This window comes from Ixodes scapularis, unplaced genomic scaffold, assembly GCF_016920785.2.
Source record: "Ixodes scapularis isolate PalLabHiFi unplaced genomic scaffold, ASM1692078v2 PGA_scaffold1__304_contigs__length_218370807, whole genome shotgun sequence".
NCBI classification, from domain to species: domain Eukaryota; kingdom Metazoa; phylum Arthropoda; class Arachnida; order Ixodida; family Ixodidae; genus Ixodes; species Ixodes scapularis.
In genome coordinates, this window is record NW_024609846.1 from 73,401,954 (window position 1) to 73,420,938 (window position 18,985).

Sequence of the window (18,985 nt, forward strand, 5' to 3'; positions counted from 1 at the left end):
TTGTATGCCCTCTTTTCCTTTGGTTCCGTGTGTTTGCGGGTTTGAAAAAACCTTTTAACGGTTCTTTGTTGACTTTGTGTAGTCGGAGGCTTATCTTGTCCTTTTGTCTGGCTGAAAGATTTTTTTTTTTGTAATGTTTTGGGCCTATGTTTGGCTTAGTGTATTCCGGGTGTTATGTTTTCATTGGTCGACTTGGTTGGTGGTGTGTGGACGTGGTGTGTATAAAAGTGCATACGATGGAATAAAATCCTTAGCTGTGTTTGAGACGTCGCCTCCTTGTGGCCTCTTTTCTTCTCGTCCTTTTTCCGAAATACCCCAGTCTCGGGTTAAACAAAACTATGGTCAACTTCCACCAGCTCGCCTGCACCCTTACAATTTTTTTACCTATACTCACTCTAACATTTAAAGTAAAATTTTTTCCTGCTATAGTTAGTCGTTGATATTTTACACAATCAGGCATGTGTGCTATACCTTTCTGTAGTAGAAACCTGTGCCTTAAAAATTACCGCCTTTCTACCGCACCTCCAGAGGTAAATATTTTAATCAAAAATGGAAACGTACGAGGCTTGAAAAATAAAAATATGTGTGTGAAGGTGACAAGAGGCATTCTCTTTATTGCTCTCTTTACGACAGCAAACGTTGGCAGTGAACATGTCCCTTCTTCAATGACTCCTGGTCGCTGAGTTCTATGGTGGTACGCCTGGTATGTGGAGTTTCTGTAATATAAGGGGTCAATACATTTAATCATCAGGACGCTAGGCTCAGATTAAGCAGTATAGCAAAAATATGTTTAGAGAACTCACACTTCTTCCTGCGGAGGAGGGTGCTGTAGTCACCATAGGTGCCAAGACCGTATCCGTAGTTCAGACCGTAGCTGCCGAGCCCGTGTCCGTAACCGAAGTGGCCGGCACCGTAGCCGAGGGAGCTGACGCCGTATCCATAGACTGGAGCAGCGTGGGCGTAGGATGCGACAGCTGGAGCGGCGTGGTAGGTCTGGTAGCTGGCGACAGCTGGAGCGTGGGCGACGGCGGCAACAGCTGGAGCAGCATGGTAGGTCTGGTAGCTAGCAACGGCTGGAGCGGCGTGAACGGTAGACACCCTGGTAACGGCTGGGGCAGCGGCGTAGGTGGCAACTGGAGCAGCGGCATAGGTGGCAACAGCTGGAGCAGCGTGGTAAGTCTGGTAGCTGGCGACAGCTGGAGCAGCGTGAACAGTGGATACCCTGGTCACAGCTGGAGCGGCGGCGTAGGTGGCGACAGCCGGAGCACTCTGGTAGGTAGCGACCTTGGTGACAGCTGGGGCAGCGGCGTAGGTGGCAACTGGAGCTGCGTGGTAGGAAGCGAAAGCTGGAGCGGCGGCGTAGGTAGCAACGGCTGGAGCAGCCTGGTAGGAAGTAGCCACAGTGCGGCTCACGGCTGGAGCAGCAACGCTGTAGCCGGTCAGACCAGAGTAGCCGAAGCCGTTGCTAATACCAACAGCGTGACCGTAGCCAAGACCATGGCCGTAGCCGAGGCCAGAGTAGCCGAGGCTGCCGTAACCGAGGCCAAGGCCGTAACCAAGACCACCCTGGACGTAGCCAGCGATGGCGCTGCTGGCCAGGGCCAGAATCAGACAAGCACGGAACTGCAGCAAGACAAAAAGAACACAAGGACAAAGTTAATTACTCCAAATCAGATACGACCTCTTCTCGTTTCAAGGGCTTCATCTTAATTTTTAAAAGTTCCAGAACCTGAAACATTGTTTTGTATGAGAAACATATTGATAAGTCACTGGATTAACCTAGTACTTTAAAACTTGGCGACGGCGTAGCTTAGAAAATGTGCCGAGAATTCGCGTGACGCGCCTCGTAGCACGTGTCATAGCGCTTTTGACGAGCTTCTCAACCGCAAACTATCATGTACATGGGGCAGGGCAGGGAGATATCGGGTGTGGGGGATACGTCCACAAATTTGAACACCATCAGTGTCGACTGGCACTTTGCTCATTGCTCGTTAGACTGCGTGGTCTGTACTCGCAGCTGTCGTAATTTCGCTCAAATCGGCATCTGCTATACAAGCAATAGAAGGTGCAATACATACATTGTCTAAATTTTGAACGGAAATTCTATCAGATATCAGATTCAAACTCACCATACCCTTAAAATCTCAATTGTAGTTTTGGTGTTCATCAATCTAAAATAAATGTGCTGTACATGGGAGGAAGTCCGAATTAAAGTGCAAAGGATTACCCTATATTATCTTGTGCTCAAAGAACATGATAAATGTGAGCTTCAAGTTATTTAATTTAAGTAATATTATCAAGAGTGATACGACAAATGCATGCCCCGAAATGCCACAGATATCAGATGGATGCCACATAACTACAATTTTACAGTTCACGTATGAAAATAACATAACATATTTTATATAAGACTGCGTGGCTTGGTTCCGAATCGCAAGGTAAATTAACACAATTTCAAGTAAATATTTAAACTTAGTTGCTATACAAAGTATAGGCATACGAGGAAAGGGCAGTGCCTAGCGTATAAATTTACTCATGAAAGAGTGAATACGCGAGTTCCAAAATGCGCTTTTCCCAAAACAGTGTACTCACTCCGGTCATGTTGTAAATTTACAAGAGAAGTGTCCAGCTGCAATCTTCGATGGAAGGTCTGAGCTTATATACACAAACGGATGGAGCAAGAACGTGATCAACGTCCAATGAGAAAACGCATATAGAGAAAGCATGAAAGAAAGAAGTACGCTATGTGAACATCGTGTTCGCTTATCGTAACCTTGGCGAAAGTACTCAGGTACGTCAATCACGTACACACAAGGAGTTGATTAGCACGAAGCGAGAAAGAGTTATTTGACCTACCAGAAATAACTGGTTTAAAAATTATCGCGGACACTCACCTCAATATTGAAGTCGTCGTCTGTGATGCAATGAGTGGGTTTCATTAGGGTACAAACGGACTTTGATTCGGACGGTATGGTACAGGCGCTATGGTCTTCACTCTCGTTTCACAGGCCGCCGACGTGTGTGTCAATTTTGATGGGACTGGAAATGAAGAAGTATCAGACATAAAAATGCTCACGATCAACAAAACTGGCGTAGGTCGGGCGTGCCGTGCTTGTTCGCTACGATGTGTCAAAATAATAAATTCAACTGTGTGACACTCGTTAGCTGATGTTACGTCGCGAATTAAGCAGTCGTTAATACTTTGGTATGCTTCAAAGATTACTGGAAACGCTTATGTACGGTTATGTCCTGTTTCAAAGCGTACATTCAGACAATCTTTTTTTTTTTTTTACGTAATGTTCTGCAAGGATTTATTACCGAGTGCACAAGCGAGTTGGTGGTACTTAATCATGCCGTTTAACACCTGAGAGTGGTTGAGAAAAGGAAAACTTTTAGTCGAAGGAACAGACACACAAAGGAAATTCTCGACGTTCCCGTCCCGTCTGTGTCTGTTCTTTCGTATAAAGTTTTTCTTTTCTTCACCACGGTCCCAGGTGTTAAACTACATGCTTAACGTTTTTAAGTCAATCGCTGCTTTTTATCTAATTTGAGACATATCACACCCAATATCATAATTGCTCTAAAGGAAAATATTCGAAATATTAACATGTGTTGTTTTCAAAATGTACCCTCAACAACCATAAAGTTTTAGCTTCGTTTGGTGCAAAAATATTCTTGTTTTGAATGACTAGTAAAAGATGCTAATTGATGCTTTGTTTAACTAAGCGAAAAATTTCTTTACCGGCGCCTACTAAGTGGAGGGGCTGGGTCAAATTTATCTAAAGATGCAGTCCTCATACATGCAACCAAATTCTGCGGTGACATAAACATCCTAGAAAACAATCCATTTCTGAGGCAGAGTCCCACTGAACCAATTGGCGTGTTTTTTTCTTTTTTTTTTTTTTTTTTTTGCACTGCGCAAGCGGAGATTAAAGTCTCAGGTTGCACTTCAGAGGAAAACTTATCTTAATCCAAGTTTGGCAACTTGGAGGACGGAACTTGGCCGTTATGGGAATTTTCTACAAGACGTATAGTTATGTTCAAGGCACTTTGTATTGATATTTAACTAGACAGAAAAAAAGTCAAAGTATTACTTTGTCCTTGTTCGCCACAAAAATGCTAAAGTGTCATACATGAGCCAGAAATGTGAGGCGAAACTTTAACGACCATGCACCAAAACCTAACCTTGGTATTTAATTGGGAAATTTGGGCCATAGATGCCATGGGTTAACCTAACCACCACGCAGTAAAGCTTAACTTTGGCGTTTATCTGGCGATATAGTACCAATATATCGTGACTTTTGCCTGTGAATAACAGTTTTGGCTGTACCTTGACTTCTTCGGGCTGGTTCTAAATTCTCTGATAAAAACCAATAAAAACCAATAGTTGGCACAAAGAGCTGTGCCACCTAGGCAGGCCTTTGTGGGTACTCGCTCAATCCTTTCAGATAATGCTTTCAAGTTTTCATTGTCCTATTCCACGTTAAAATGTTAAAGCTTCAATAAAATTCATCTTTTAAAATTTGGAATAGTACTGTGCCACATTCAGTGGGGAGTGCTGTTTTTCGTTCGAGGTGCCGTACATTCATCGGTAGAACAAAAATTTGATTTCCCCGGTATTTTTATCCCTGAACGCCTGTTCATACAAAGAGTTAAAAAAATATATATATATATGGGCCTGGTGTCGGGAGGCCGAAGGCAAAAAACCCTTGGTGAAAACAGCAACAACGGACGATTTATTCTTCGACATTTCGGCCGGAGTACAGATGAACGCGGCTGGTATTTATACAATGCTCCGGTCGAGTCCAAGTTTAAAAAACGGCAGGATGACGGCTGGAGTTTCCAAAGAAGCGTAGGAAGAGTTCCAGATGGGCAAACGTTTATACAATGCTAAGGTCGGGTCCAAATTTTGGCGGGGTGACGGTTGTAGCTTCGTGAGAGGGGGCGCAGGGTGATTTTGTGCCCGGACCCAAAGTCACCCCGTGCCCCCCCCCCCCCTCTCTCAAGAAGATATATATATATATATATATATATATATATATAGTGAACGAAGAGGGGAGAAGGTGATTATTGAATTTATTGCATTAAAGTTAGGGAAAGGAAATGGAGTCGGCCGAAACCAGTGGCCGGGATGGTCTCATCGGTTGAGGCGTCGCCAAGGACAGAAGGTTGCGGGTTCCCCCGCTCCTGGCCCAATTTTTTGCCAACTTTCTTTTCCTTTCCTTTTCCCTAACTTTGATGCAATAAATTCAATAATCACCTTCTCCCCTTTTCGTTTACAATATTACTACGGCTGCACTTGTCAATCTTCACTCATTCCCATTATATATTAAGTCAAAGGTGCGTACTGTCGGAGTTACTAATTCGAAGTTTATTACGACGTTTCGAGCGGAGACCGCTCTTCATCGGCTGAGTCCTTAATCACCTGATGAAGAGCGGTCCCCGCTCGAAACGTCGAATAAACTTCGAATTAGTAGCTACGACAGTACGCATCTTTGACTTATTAACTTTTCCCGGTCCATTGTTCTTATATTTACCTTACTTCATCTATATATTTATGTTTCACATAAAGACGGCACCAAGCGGGCGGCACACTAAGTAGGCATGGAGAGATTGGTTAAGTAGGTAAATGTATGAATGAGGCTGAGGCCTTTGAATCGTGCAAATGTTCCCTTGAGACAAGTCCCAAATTCGCACCGGCAGTTAATTCTAGTTCCGTTTAACTTTTTTTATTTTTTTTTTTATTTACTACGGCTTTTGGTTTCGAACAATAGAAGGAGTGTTACATGTTGAAACATAAAAAAGGCTATCGCGAGAAAACTGTCTAAATTATAGTGTTAAGTGTATATTTAAAACTATTAGGTGAAGAAAGTGTAAGAATATAAGCAACACGTGATTTTATGCACTTGCCTCGCGCAAGATGAAAAATATTTGAAAAAATTGTAATAAATTTGTATTGCTTGATCATGATTCTGAGTCCTTAATCTTGGTCACTCTGCCGGATAAAAAGGCGACATAGTTTGCAACATAAGTAGTCGGTTTACCATCTACTAACTAATATAAATAGATTAATGCACTGTTGCCCTAGATTCTTGCGCCTGAATGTTTGCTTGTTGAAGCAAATGCGATACAAAAATGCGGTTCCCAAACAGGTTAGGAAAAATCTAGCCATTTCTCATCGCTATTCCGTTTGTTCAAAATACCTACCTTGTGATAAATTAAATGTGGTAGCGTACACCATCATTAATTTAAGTAGGAATTTATATGCTGCATGTTTTGCGTCAGTCTGTGCAAATGTAAGCGTTCGCAAAAGAGTAGAACTTCTAGTCTTGTTCTAAGTATAAATGTATATAGCGCTCATTCGCCTTCTAGGCGAATGTACATTTGCTCAAATATTCTCACTAATGACTCCACCAGCTACGCCACACAGTTCACGACAGTCATGAGCGCCCTCCGAGCAATGCTTACTGCCTACTACAAGAAAATCGCCATACTTTACTCGTGAGTTCGCACATTGCACGCACCTATTCTTCAGCCATCCTGCAACTCGAAAGTGTTTACAGCTCCCTTTTGACAGCCCTTTTCGAAGTACTTAGCTCCTCAGAAGGTATTTTCCTCTCAATTTATACAGGCGAAACCGCACCGTCTCAATAGATTGTTTGAAGCCAGCTTATCGTGGAAGAATTTCGAACTCCTACTCTAAACCTACAAAGCGTGACTCTGCACCAAGCTTGCTTGCAAACACACCCCACATTCCGACTTCTTCCGCACAGTTGGTTTCCTGTCGTAAGCCAGAGAGGTTTTCTGATCGCCCTTGACGCTCCGTTATGTGGACGCATATGCTACCGGAACTTGGAACCCTTCAAAGAGCCCATTGCTGAAGGAGAAACACATAAAACCGGCTGGCCACAAAAAAAAAAAAAAGAAGAGCACGAGCGAGGTCGAGCTTGGATACCTCGATCAGAACAGCGATAACTCCGGTACTGACTCGACATCCGTATATCAACGTGTATAAATTTATAAAAAACAAACAAAAAAACGTTTCTTTCGTCACAATATATATATATATATATATATATAACGGGCATGGTGGCGGGAGGCCGAAGGCGTGGGTATAAAACTGAGAAGAAAAAAACCCTTAGTGAAAAACAGCAACAACGGACGATTTAATCTTCGACGTTTCGGCCGGAGTCCGGCCTTCGTCAGGAAGAAGCGTCAGGAAGAAGAAGTCTTCCTGACGAAGGCCGGACTCCGGCCGAAACGTCGAAGATTAAATCGTCCGTTGTTGCTGTTTTTCACTAAGGGTTTTTTTCTTCTCAGTTTTATATATATATATATATATATAGATATATATTACTCTACTTTTTTAATTGTTTGTGGGGTACAAGATGAGGCTATATTTGATACTTTGAATGCCACCTGAGCCCGTAAAATCTATTACAAATAATAGATTAAATCTGTATGTTTAATCTGCCGACTTCAAGCACCATTTTTACGGTATGTTTTATATGCCAAACCAGCTTGAACAGTATGTTGGCAATTGGAAAGTCGTTTTTTTTACATTCGTACCTTTTGAATTGCAATGATCTCTTCGCCTAAAGTATAACTATACGTTTATAGATTTTAGGTTAGCTCGCTGCTAAATTTAAGTTGTATTAAAATAATATCCAAAAAAAAGTCTGAGCGTCTGTACCACGTTTGCCGAACTACAGCACTTGAGCCAAATTAGAACTTGGACAGTGTTGGTCGTTTAATATTCCGCCAGTTCGGTATTCATAGAATATTTTAATATCCTTATAAAACTATCAGCAAATCCGCGGAAACCATCACCGACACTGAAAAAAAAAATACCCACCGCCTTGCATTTATTCCACGCACCCAGAGCTAAACTTGACCAGATATTAGATATAAATTTTAAAAATAAATAATTCGATATTCTTTTAATTTATTTTGGTTTGTTGTTCTCTGATGGTAACTCTATAACTGAGAACTTAGTCCTCATCACATTTCAAATCGGAGGAGTCTCGCTCTTAGGCGACGCGCAAGACTGCAGTCGCTACACGTGTACTGAGGCTCAGTAAAAAAGCGCAATAAATTTTAATTCACAAATGTGTTGTTTTTAGGAAAGGGAATTGAATAAAAAGAGAATGACTTATTTGTTCTTATTTTAAAATTATAGAAGTTAACACACGCGAAAGAATGCTTCCAGGAACCTCAGAAACCGTAACGTGCTGTGCTTTTTTTCCTCTCGTGTTGAAACTTGTGTCTACTCGGCAGGGAGACAGACCTAGTGGCGCTATTGTGCTGGAATGTCGGGGTCGGCGTGAAAACCCCACCTTAGAAAAAGCAAATGACGTTGCTGTGTTACACGGCACGGAAACCTCACCGAAGCTTCCAACTCCCCCTTGGAATTGTTTTTCTCCCTGACAAAAATTTAAGCCGTCCTTCAAGTTGAATCTACAGTCCTTGAAACAGGCTTAAAGAACTACATTAGTCGTGACTCCCAGGTTAAATGCTTAATTTTACCAAGTGCAGATATTAAAAAATAATGATCATAAAAAAAGAAAAGCAGTTTAATAGTGAAGTGCCTTCATTCGCGTGAAGAAGCCTAGGCACCCAGGTCATATATCGTCCATCTCTAGAGGTTGACCGACTCAGCAAAGTGAATCCAAAAACCTCATGAGCGCAACACTTTCATATAATCCAAATAAGAGTTAGTTGAAACGCAAGAATTCGCAGAAATATTATACGACACAAAACTTCATTGTTTATATAATCCTCAGCAAACAATTTGGTGTTGGCTTTAACATTTGAGCCTAAAAATATTAACAAACAACGGCAATATCAATGCGTCATTGCTGGAATTATTAAGCAAACGAAAGAGATGTTGCATTTCTTTCAAAATATATAAAGACCTTTTTGTTATAAACATTTTTAACCGTGCTATGATTTTTAATGTAGCATTAATATTTTGTAAAAGCGTAATCTATGAGATAGAAACAAAAAAATACAAGGATCCCAATATGTAATATCAAAATGTTTGCTGACATTCAGGGCGGAAGCAAGGTCGTGAAAGGTAAGTCACAATTGATTTCTTGAAAGACAGAAATTTCCAGTCCCATATTGCTATAGTTTTTATTTGTAGTGCTGGTCCCGCAACATTTTGTTGTGTTTCGTTAGTATCAGTTAAAGCAGCTTGCTGTAGTTGAAAGTCATCCACATTCGACGATTGGGAAACGCTAGTTTTTGTGTTCCCAAACTTCATCAATTCCGTGAATCCACAATCGCATCAAAGGCTGACAAAACATGTAAAATATTTCTATTTCGCTACGCCTTTAACAAATCGATTCGAAAACGAATATGTTGGCATCTCGTGCCCTTATTAATTTCAAGTTTATTCAAACTTTAGGAAATATCTGATTACTTGATTGAAAAATTTGGCAGCAACCTTTATTTCCAAAGTTTTATAATGTAAGAAATGCGGTATTTAAAGGGGCCCTGAGGAGGTTTCTGAGACCGCCTAAATATTGTGATAACTCACACTGCGGACTCTGGGCATACTTGAAATTCCGAAATCAATATCATGCGCTGCCGATTTCCTTATTGAAAATACAATAGAATGTCGCAACATACCAAGGTCATCTCAAGCGATGGAAGGAGCACGTTCTGGCAGCCAGGACGGCATGTGACCAATGAAAACGCGACATGTCGTGGATATTGCAAACGCTGTTATTACAAAACGTGCATGCTTTTACAAATGATAATTCCAAATAACAGTATGAGACATATGTTAATGTTTCATGGAGAGGAAACATTATACTGCAATAATCGTTTAAAAAACGCCGCACTATGTTGTTTTGTCGTTTTTTCGTCTTCCGCGGGAGTGATGTGCCCGGTCATCTGCTGGTCTGTTTTCGAGCGCGCGCTCGTTGGGCTGAATCATCGGTCTTCCTCCCGCAGATTCCGACTGCGACGCGGGTGGCTTCTAAGCGTGTTTTGCGATCCGTCATCATCCGTGAATCCACGACCATCTTTTTCTGTTACGACACTCCGACTGACTAAAGTAACTCGCCAGAGTTTGGGTGTCCGGGCTATCCGTAGGGCAACCCGCGCGCATTCGAGATATCGCTCCGCGGGTCCACCGGTCGGAGACGCGAGAATATTTCGGTTGCTATTGGCTGAGAATGGTTCTAGTTTCGGAGCATGCTCATCCCATCACCTGAGAGGACCTCGGTGTGTGGCAATGTTTGGTTGTTTTGTTGTTGTTTTTTATGTGGAAATCGACCGCGTATCGTCATGATTTAGGAATTGCTAGGATGCTTCGAGCCAGCAGAACCAGTACAGTGAGGTATCGCCTTATTTAGGCGATCCCAGAAACCTTCTCAGGGCCTCTTTAAGGTGCGATCGTTGATATTCAATTAGAAGACTTCTAAATAGTCGTTTCTTAGAGTGAAGAAGGTGTTGTTTAAATCGCTTTCATTAAGCATTATGTCAAACTAGGGTGACCACCTTCCTGCTAGCGAAATGCGGGACACGCGGGGCAAGGGGGGGGGGGGGGGGGGGGAAGGGGGAGTGTAGAGGAAAGTTATGAACACGCACACTACGAACCGAGGCCCTGTTAACATATTTAATATCCTGTGCTGTTTATACACCTGCAAATTGTATTGCAGCAATTAAGCTAAAATAGTTTTCACTCCCAGTGATATATATTTTTATGCCAAATATGTTACTAAATGTATCGAATTGGAAAGCATAAAAATCAACTCCAGCAGCACTCAATGCATCAAATGAAATTAAGAAACAGTAAATATTTTTTCAGGCTATTGTTTCTTGTCAACGCTTACTTTTATGAAAATGGTCCTAAGCAAATTTTTAACAATATGTTCTTTTTCTTTTTGCCTTGTGTGGCTGTCTTCACTAAAAAAAGAAATCCACAGCAACCCTTTTTCGTTAAAGCAGCGATATGAAAATAATGGCAATAAACGGGCAATTTTCTTTTACGATATTTTGCCACTAAGGGGAGAGGCACAACGGCGCATGCTCGTCGGGCCTCCTGCAGAACGACGATCGCTTCCCGCAATGCTTGGATAGAAAACGGCGTACCATAGCGATTCACACGATTACCAGTGACCTCCGCGTTTCCCCGTTGTTCGGCAGTACCACGAGTTGCAGAGTGAATTTTACTACAGTGTGAAATGCGGGACATTTTGAAGATTTGGGAATTTCTCGCAGGACGCGGGACACGAGCCTTCAATGCGGGACAGTCCCGCGAGTCGCGGGACGGGTGGTCACCCTATGTCAAACGCAGTGAAGGTGGAATAACACTTGATGGGTTTGATGGTTTGGGGCTCACTCGTGTTGGTCGCACAGTAACAGGAGAGCACCACAGGAGGGAGGGTGAGGAAGGGAGATGGAGAGAGGAGGTGGTGGTAGGGAGGGAGGAGACAGGGATTGGGTGAGAGAGAAAGGACTGTACGTGTGGAGGGACAAGCAGGAGGGAGAAAAAAGAAGAATGGGGAAGGAGGAAGGAGGTAGAAGTAGGAGAAAAGGTTGGAAGAGGTACGACGGAGGCCGCGAGGTGAGGGAGGTTGGGGGGGAGCGAGAGAAGTGTAAGCAGTGTCGCGTGATGTGGGGTGTATAGGCCATTTGGCATCAATATCCCCGCTAAATTTAGCGGAGAAATTGAATTGGTGTATACGTCACACGACATAAAATTCCCTGCTAAAGTTAACCGGGAAACTGCATTGACGTATAGATCAGGTGACGTTAATTACCCGGCTAGATTTAGAGGAAACGAGATTGATGTAGTTACTTCACATCAATTTTTCAACAAACTTAGAGAGAAAACTGAATGGGTATTTAAGTCCCGTGACGTCACGTCACGGTGCGTCCATTTCTCCACTAAATTTAGCGGAAAATACTAGGGCGGACGGACAAAATTCTGGGATTGAAAAGGGGGGAGGTTAAAAGGTATTTCATGCTTTAGAAACCATACGCACCCCTGTCACCCTTATCCCATATTACAATACGAAAAAAATCATTTGACAAGTTACATGTATTTTTCTCAATAAAGAACGTACATCCTAATCTGATGTTTCCTCTCCGTGGTCTTCTAGAATACTTTCCTTCTCAAAAGGCTCCTAAATGGCATTGTTTCCTTCCACCGGCCGAACAATTTCCCAATTAGGAATATTTTAATTAAATCATTCTCATCGCTCACCAGCTATGATTTTTTTACGTGTCTAGTACATTTGTAAGAAAATGGAGGTCTTTAGGTAGCACGTCAGAGAAACGCCGAGTTTGGCGGAAGCTTGGCAATCCTAAGGGCCAAATTTGGGCCTCATACGGTATTGTTCCAAGGCGTTAGAGTAACATCTTTTTTGTGTGTGTGTTTCTCTGGATTGTTTTTATTTTTTTTTAACACATAACTGTCAAAAGTCAGGCTAAAGCCAACTATGCCACATTTGATCCAAAGTACCAGCGGGGAAGCCTACATCCGGCGCTAGTTTGGCAATATAGGCCCAAAGTTTTCTGCACGAAAACCGAACAAACAGATGCGATGCCAAACCCTAACACTTCTCTGGCGATTCGGAGCCAAGGATGCCAAAATAACAGCCAAACTACCAGACGTGAAGCCTAGCTTTGACGTTATTTTGGCGAATCAGGGCCAAGATACCCATACCTCGGCCAAAGAGAGGACAAGTTTGGCTCTATACATTTGCTTCTTTTGGCTTTATACGCCCCTAGATTCCCAGACGAACACAGAGATGCTGCCCAAAGAATTGTGCTCTCTGTTGAACCACTGAACTTCGTGAAGTCCCCTGATAGCTTTACGTAATGTTTATATTTCTCTTTAAATGCAGGGTCTTTTGTATGGTATTATGGTATATGGGTCGTGTGGATCCATATACGCATTTTTAGTAAAATTTTATAAGTCTAGCTATGGTAGGCGCATGGGAAATGAGCACTATATCGGTTATCGTTATTATAAGATAATATTCCATATTATATATTTGTTTTAACTACAGGCCCATCCCTTGACTCTGCCTCAACTAATGTAAACGCTTCAACGCTATACATGTTCATTGTGGCTAGGCAGTTTCGACCCCAATTTTTATGCGGACAATTTCTCAGAAACTTCTATTCCTGCCGCTGCTTTGAAGCTATTTTGCGGAAAGAAGTATTTTCTGGAAGCCACGAGGTGTGATGGATAATACCGGAAACATGTAGATCTCTTCTCATTTTGGTATTCACTCAACTGAAAGCGAGTTTACCACATGGCGGAGCAAGGGAAGTCCACGCGCGAATCGCACGTATGAACGAGACATCGGAAACGTGTTGCATTTTGTGCATTAAAACGAGTTCTGAGGAGCGCAGCAAGTATACCAGTGTTGCTGGAACAAACCTTCTCGAAGCTGTGAGAACGAGCACGCTCTCAATTTTGCCCGCGATGTGCTACAGCGACAATGTTGCATGGCTCAGGAACTACAACATAGTGTGCTTCACCTTGACAAACAAAAGCATGAAGAATGATTTTATGTATCGTTTTTTTTCTTTAGAGATATATCAGGTTATTTGAAAAGTATCGATTTTTGCCGTAGAATGCGCAGGGGGACAACAATTCTAATATTTAAAAAAAGATGTTTTTTAACGCCCCAGAAACTCTTTCAGCTGATGAAAAACGGTTTCGCCTCAAGCTCTATCGCCCCCTGGCACACTAGAAAGGCCACTGGGATATGAAAAACTCTTTCGCTTCAAAAAGGGAGCTGAAAAGAAGGTTTTTCGCGAAGAACACTTTTTGAAGGGTGATTAAAAGAACATTTATTGTGCAAAATATGGACAATCCGAAGAACCCCTAAGAATACTTTTACGACCAGCTTTTCTTTTAGAGTGCAGTCGGTATTCAAGCAATGAAAAAGGATGGGCGTAGCGTAGTTCGTAACGTGCAGGAATAGCGAATGTAGACCCGACAAATGAGCCAGGAATAAATGCAGTAAATTCAACCGATAGAGGTTAAAGCTGTTAGTGTCGATGCCAATAGTTGACAGGCTAATGGCGGCGCCACCCGTAGTGAGTATTGCTGGTTGAAGTAGCCAACATAGACGATACAGTATCTCACGGTCAATTGTTGTAGGCATCCATTTTGGAACGTGTTTCTTCGCTAAAGAAATATAAATAATACATGTTTTCCTTTTTTATTGCATGAACTTTTTATACTGTAAATTCTGAAAAAAAGTATGCCTCTTGCTAACAATCGTTGCTATTACATACCATCTAGAATGTGCGTTATACTCTCCTGTATTACAAACTGGTGCTTTAGAAAATGCTCTTTGATTGAGGGTAGCACCGTTACATCGTGGATAGCACCGTTACTGTCTTATACCCCATTCACACGTTCCACATAAAGCTACCTTTAGTATAGGTCCCTTTGCTATCGGCGAATCAGCTCGTGCTCTTGGGTCGCGAGCACACGCCACGCGCGGAAGATCGTTAATTGATTGGCCGCAGAGAATAAAAGGGCCCTTAGCTAAAGGTACCTTTACGGTTGTGGGAATGGGGTATTAAACGAAAATGGGAATATAGGTCGCTCACAAGAAAGGCTTGCTGAACGGGAAAAGGTTGATTATCTTTATTGCTCCCTTTACGACAGAAAATATTGGCAGTGATCACGGCCCCTTTTTGTAAACTCCTAGTACCTGACGTCTACCGTGGTATGTCGTCTTTGCCGAGTTTCTGTAAAAAAAAAAAAAAGATATTTCAGTCAATCACCAGGTCGATGGGTTCCCTTTAAGCAATGAGGTAAGGAACAAAATAAAGACGGGTTTATGAACTTACACTTCTTCTTGTGGAGGAGGGTGGTGTAGTCACCATAGGTACCAAGACCGTACCCGTAGTTGAGACCGTAGCTGCCCAGGCCGTGTCCGTAGCCGAAGTGGCCGGCACCGTAGCCGAGGGATCCAACGCCGTATCCGTAGACTGGAGCGGCATGGGCGTAGGAAGCCACAGCTGGAGCGGCGTGGTAGGTCTGGTAGCTGGCAACAGCTGGAGCGTGGGCAACGGTGGCAACAGCTGGGGCAGCATGGTAGGTCTGGTAGCTAGCAACAGCTGGAGCGGCATGGACGGTGGACACCCTGGTCACTGCTGGAGCAGCGGCGTAGGTGGCCACTGGTGCAGCGGCATAAGTGGCGACAGCTGGGGCAGCCTGGTAGGTCTGGTAGCTGGCAACAGCTGGAGCAGCGTGGACGGTGGACACTCTGGTCACGGCTGGAGCAGCGGCGTAAGTGGCGACTGGAGCAGCAGCATAGGAGGCAACTGCTGGAGCAGTCTGGTAGGTAGCGACCCTGGTGACAGCTGGGGCAGCGGCGTAGGTGGCGACTGGAGCGGCGTGGTAGGAAGCGACAGCTGGAGCGGCGTGGTAGGAGGTAGCCACAGTGCGGCTCACGGCTGGGGGAGCAACAGCGTAACTAGCTGGGGCAGCAACAGCGTAACTAGCTGGGGCAGCAACACTGTAGCCGGTCAGTCCAGAGTAGCCGAAGCCATTGCTGAGTCCAACAGTGTGGCCGTAGCCAAGACCATGGCCGTAGCCAAGGCCAGAGTAGCCGAGGCCAGAGTAGCCGAGGCTGGAGTAGCCGAGGCCGGAGTAGCCGAGGCCATGGCCATAGCCAAGACCACCCTGGACGTAGCCAGCGATGGTGCTGCTGGCCATAGCCAGGAGAAGACAAGCATGGAACTGCAGCAAGAAACACAGTCACGGACATGTTTAAATTAGTGAAACACTGATAGTTTAGTTTTTTATAAGGCAACATGGTGCCTGGTAATTTTGTAGGTTGGTTTTGTTTATAATAATGTCGATATGAATAAACTCCTCGCTTCTGATAAAATATCAAATTTCAATATATATCAAGAATTAAGATGTAGGTAAACGTTTTAAAACCTTGACTGTACTTGCACTACTGCAATATATTTCTTTGAGTTGTTTAATCAAGTTTGTTCGAAAATGTCTCGGGACGGCCTTCAGAAACCAGTGTTCGCTAAGTTGGCTGTGTTATTTGGCAGCATAATGTAAGCTTTGATCGACCGAGCAACAGCAAAAAGCCTGCCATTGGCGTCCGGCTTCCAGAAAGAGGTTCTATCTATCGTACTGTGGTGGCTTCCAATGATCCGTATCACCTCGTTTTAATGGGCGAACGTGACACGCTCTGAAATCAACGTATGTTTCAGGTACATAACTTCACGCTTGACGATAAATATGTTATACTATGCACACTTATGCTTACAGAGCTTCAAATAACCTCAATTAAAGCAATCAATTTTAAATTGAGACTTGACTCTTTAAACCGACAAAATGATATATTTCACGCATAGAAGCGCACAATGCCTCAAATTATTGTGGGCTCAGAAAATGCCAGATATGCCGTACAAAGTATATAACAAAGAATTTTGTTATCAACATGACTAGACTACATAGCCAATGGCCGACAATTATTTCGCCAACAAATAAGAGAAAAATGCAAACAAATGTGGTTCAGGGCAGTCACAAAAAGCGAGAGGGTGTAACGAAATTTCAGGTAACAATTTGTCCTCAGTTTTGTTATAAAACATTGTCATATGTAAAAGGGGCTACGCCTAACGTAATTCAGATTCTTAACGAAGAGTTGACAAGAGAGTTTCCAGAAGTGATATCACCAAAATACTTCACTCACTCCAGTCATGTTGTAGGTTTACAGAAGCGGTGTCCAACTGCGATTTTCGATGAAAAAGCTTGAGCTTATATACACCAACGGACTGAAGGAGAACCTGACCTACGTCCAATCAGAAAGCGCATAATGAATGCACAGGAAAGAAAGAAAACAGGCGACTCGTATTCCATATCAGCCGATCTTAACCTTGGCGAAAAGTATTCATTTATATCAATCACGTACATACAATGACTCGAATCAGCTTGAAACGAGGAATAGTTATTTTTACACTTCTAGAAAAAAACTGGTTTGAAAAATACGTTCCGCGTCCAACCAATATTGAATTGGACGCCCATGTTGCAATGAACGGGTTGGATTTACGCTCTGAACGCTGTGATTATGCCACACGGACTTTGCGATGCGCGACAAGCCTTTCTGCGAGCTTGAGCATCCAGTCTATTGTGTAAACCTATTTTCTTTCTTCATTTGAACGTACAAACTGCCGAAACCGGATTTTGAAAAATCAAATCACGTCACGGATTGCCGATCAGTGTCATCCTGATGGGACAAGTCCTGGAGAAATATCCGACTTGTGCATGCTCGCGGTAAACTCCCAAGCCTTACTTGAGCATAAAGCGCTTATTCGGGGTGTTCAAATAAAATCTATGTCCACCAGAAATTATCTGGTAGTCTTTCAGGTTAACGACCTGCATTATTTATTTATTTTATTTATTTGGTACCTACATCGCCCGGTAGGCATTACAGTAGGGGGGACGGAAATAATTATACAAAAGCGGACATATAGCAGAACAAAAAAACAAAAAAATAACAAATTATACAGAGAAACATGCCAATATATACTACAGTAATATCAGAACACGATCAACAGCAAGCACAGGCCGAACGAAGTAACCCGTCCAAACAGACTACAATAACAAGATTTCATCAAAAAATAATTGAACGTTAGGAAGCTCTACCAGTGAGTCGGGCAGCACGTTTCATTCACTAATTTTTTATCGGTAAAATGAATATTCAAGAACGTCAGTGCGTGTGAAAAATTCTCCGATATGTTTCTTACTGCCAGTACGAAGAGAAACATAACGGGGTGCCAATAGGTATCGTGATGTATCTATCCCGATGCTAGCGTAATATAGGCTATGCATAAACTTGAGACGGAGACACTTTTGTCTTAGTTGTAAAGGTTTCCATCCGAGCTGGAGCTTTATTTGAGAGACACTATCGTGAAAAAGAGTGTGATTTAACACATATCTCGCAGCCTGATTCTGAATTCTTTCGATTTGGTTTATACTTATATGCGTGTGCGGGTCCCAAATATTACAGGCATAGTCAAGATTTGGGAGGACATAAACTCCATTTATGGTGACACGCTGTTTCCTACCGTGGAGATAATTGGCTATCCACCGCAAAATATTTGCTTCGATATTTAGACTGCGTAGTTTATGCAGAAAAAGGAAGCGATTAAATACATCAAAGGCTTTTCTGAAATTTAGAAAGATACAATCAGTTTAACAACGTTTATCGAATGCGCAAGCAAGGACATGCTCAAATTCAAGTAGTCGCGTGTTACATAATATCCCTGCTCGGAAACCGTGTTGAACTGAGGGAAACAATGTGATTGCTATTTTTTTTAATTATTTCTAAGGTTGGAATAAATTGTGTTCCATTCATTTACAGCATTCACTCGTTAGGGAAATAGGCATGTAGTTTTCTACACTATTTTTTTACCGTTCTTATGTATTGAAACTACATTTCCGAATTTCCAATCATCAGGCAGACGTCCACTTTATAGCGACTTCATAAATATTATCAATAAGTACAACGCTATACAATCGGTACAAGGTTTCAATATAATATTGGGGAATTCCATCCGGTCCAGGTGCTTTTACTAATTTTATATAGACTTGTAATTTTCTAATGCTGCTATGACTGAAGGTAATGATTGTCCATTTTACTGTTAACTTTATCAACAGTCGAAGGAAGCGATGTAGGTGTAAAAGTTGAAAACACAGGCTTGAAGTATCTATTGAAAGTGGCTGGCTTAACACTATCGTCTGTAACGAGAGTATCATCGACCAGAAGAGCGGAGACGCCAGCCACATCCTTACGTTGCGATTTTACAAACTTCCAGAGCTCTTTTGGACAGTCCCTAAGTTTGTAATCAATTCCAGTATTTTATTTTTAAAGATATTCAACAACCTATTCACATCAGTGCACTTTAAAATCATCAGAAAAAATCCATGAGATCAAAACTCATACTATCGTAATCCCCTCTATTGAACATGTAT

The 18,985-nt window shown here is 42.6% G+C and overlaps 2 protein-coding genes across 2 annotated transcripts; both read right to left on the minus strand.

Moving 5' to 3' along the window:
- Positions 1 to 628: 628 nt before the first annotated feature.
- On the minus strand, positions 629 to 2,622 carry LOC115314104 (cuticle protein 16.5-like). The gene is made up of 3 exons (XM_029973135.3): positions 2,593 to 2,622; positions 804 to 1,623; positions 629 to 716 (listed from the first exon to the last, which is right to left on the minus strand). Coding segments are annotated over exons 1-3 (831 nt in total). The 5' UTR covers positions 2,602 to 2,622; the 3' UTR covers positions 629 to 714.
- Positions 2,623 to 14,605: 11,983 nt separating this feature from the next.
- LOC115314101 (cuticle protein 16.5-like) lies at positions 14,606 to 16,744 on the minus strand. The gene is made up of 3 exons (XM_029973125.4): positions 16,704 to 16,744; positions 14,836 to 15,730; positions 14,606 to 14,733 (listed from the first exon to the last, which is right to left on the minus strand). Coding segments are annotated over exons 1-3 (906 nt in total). The 5' UTR covers positions 16,713 to 16,744; the 3' UTR covers positions 14,606 to 14,731.
- Between the last annotated feature and the right edge of the window lie 2,241 nt (positions 16,745 to 18,985).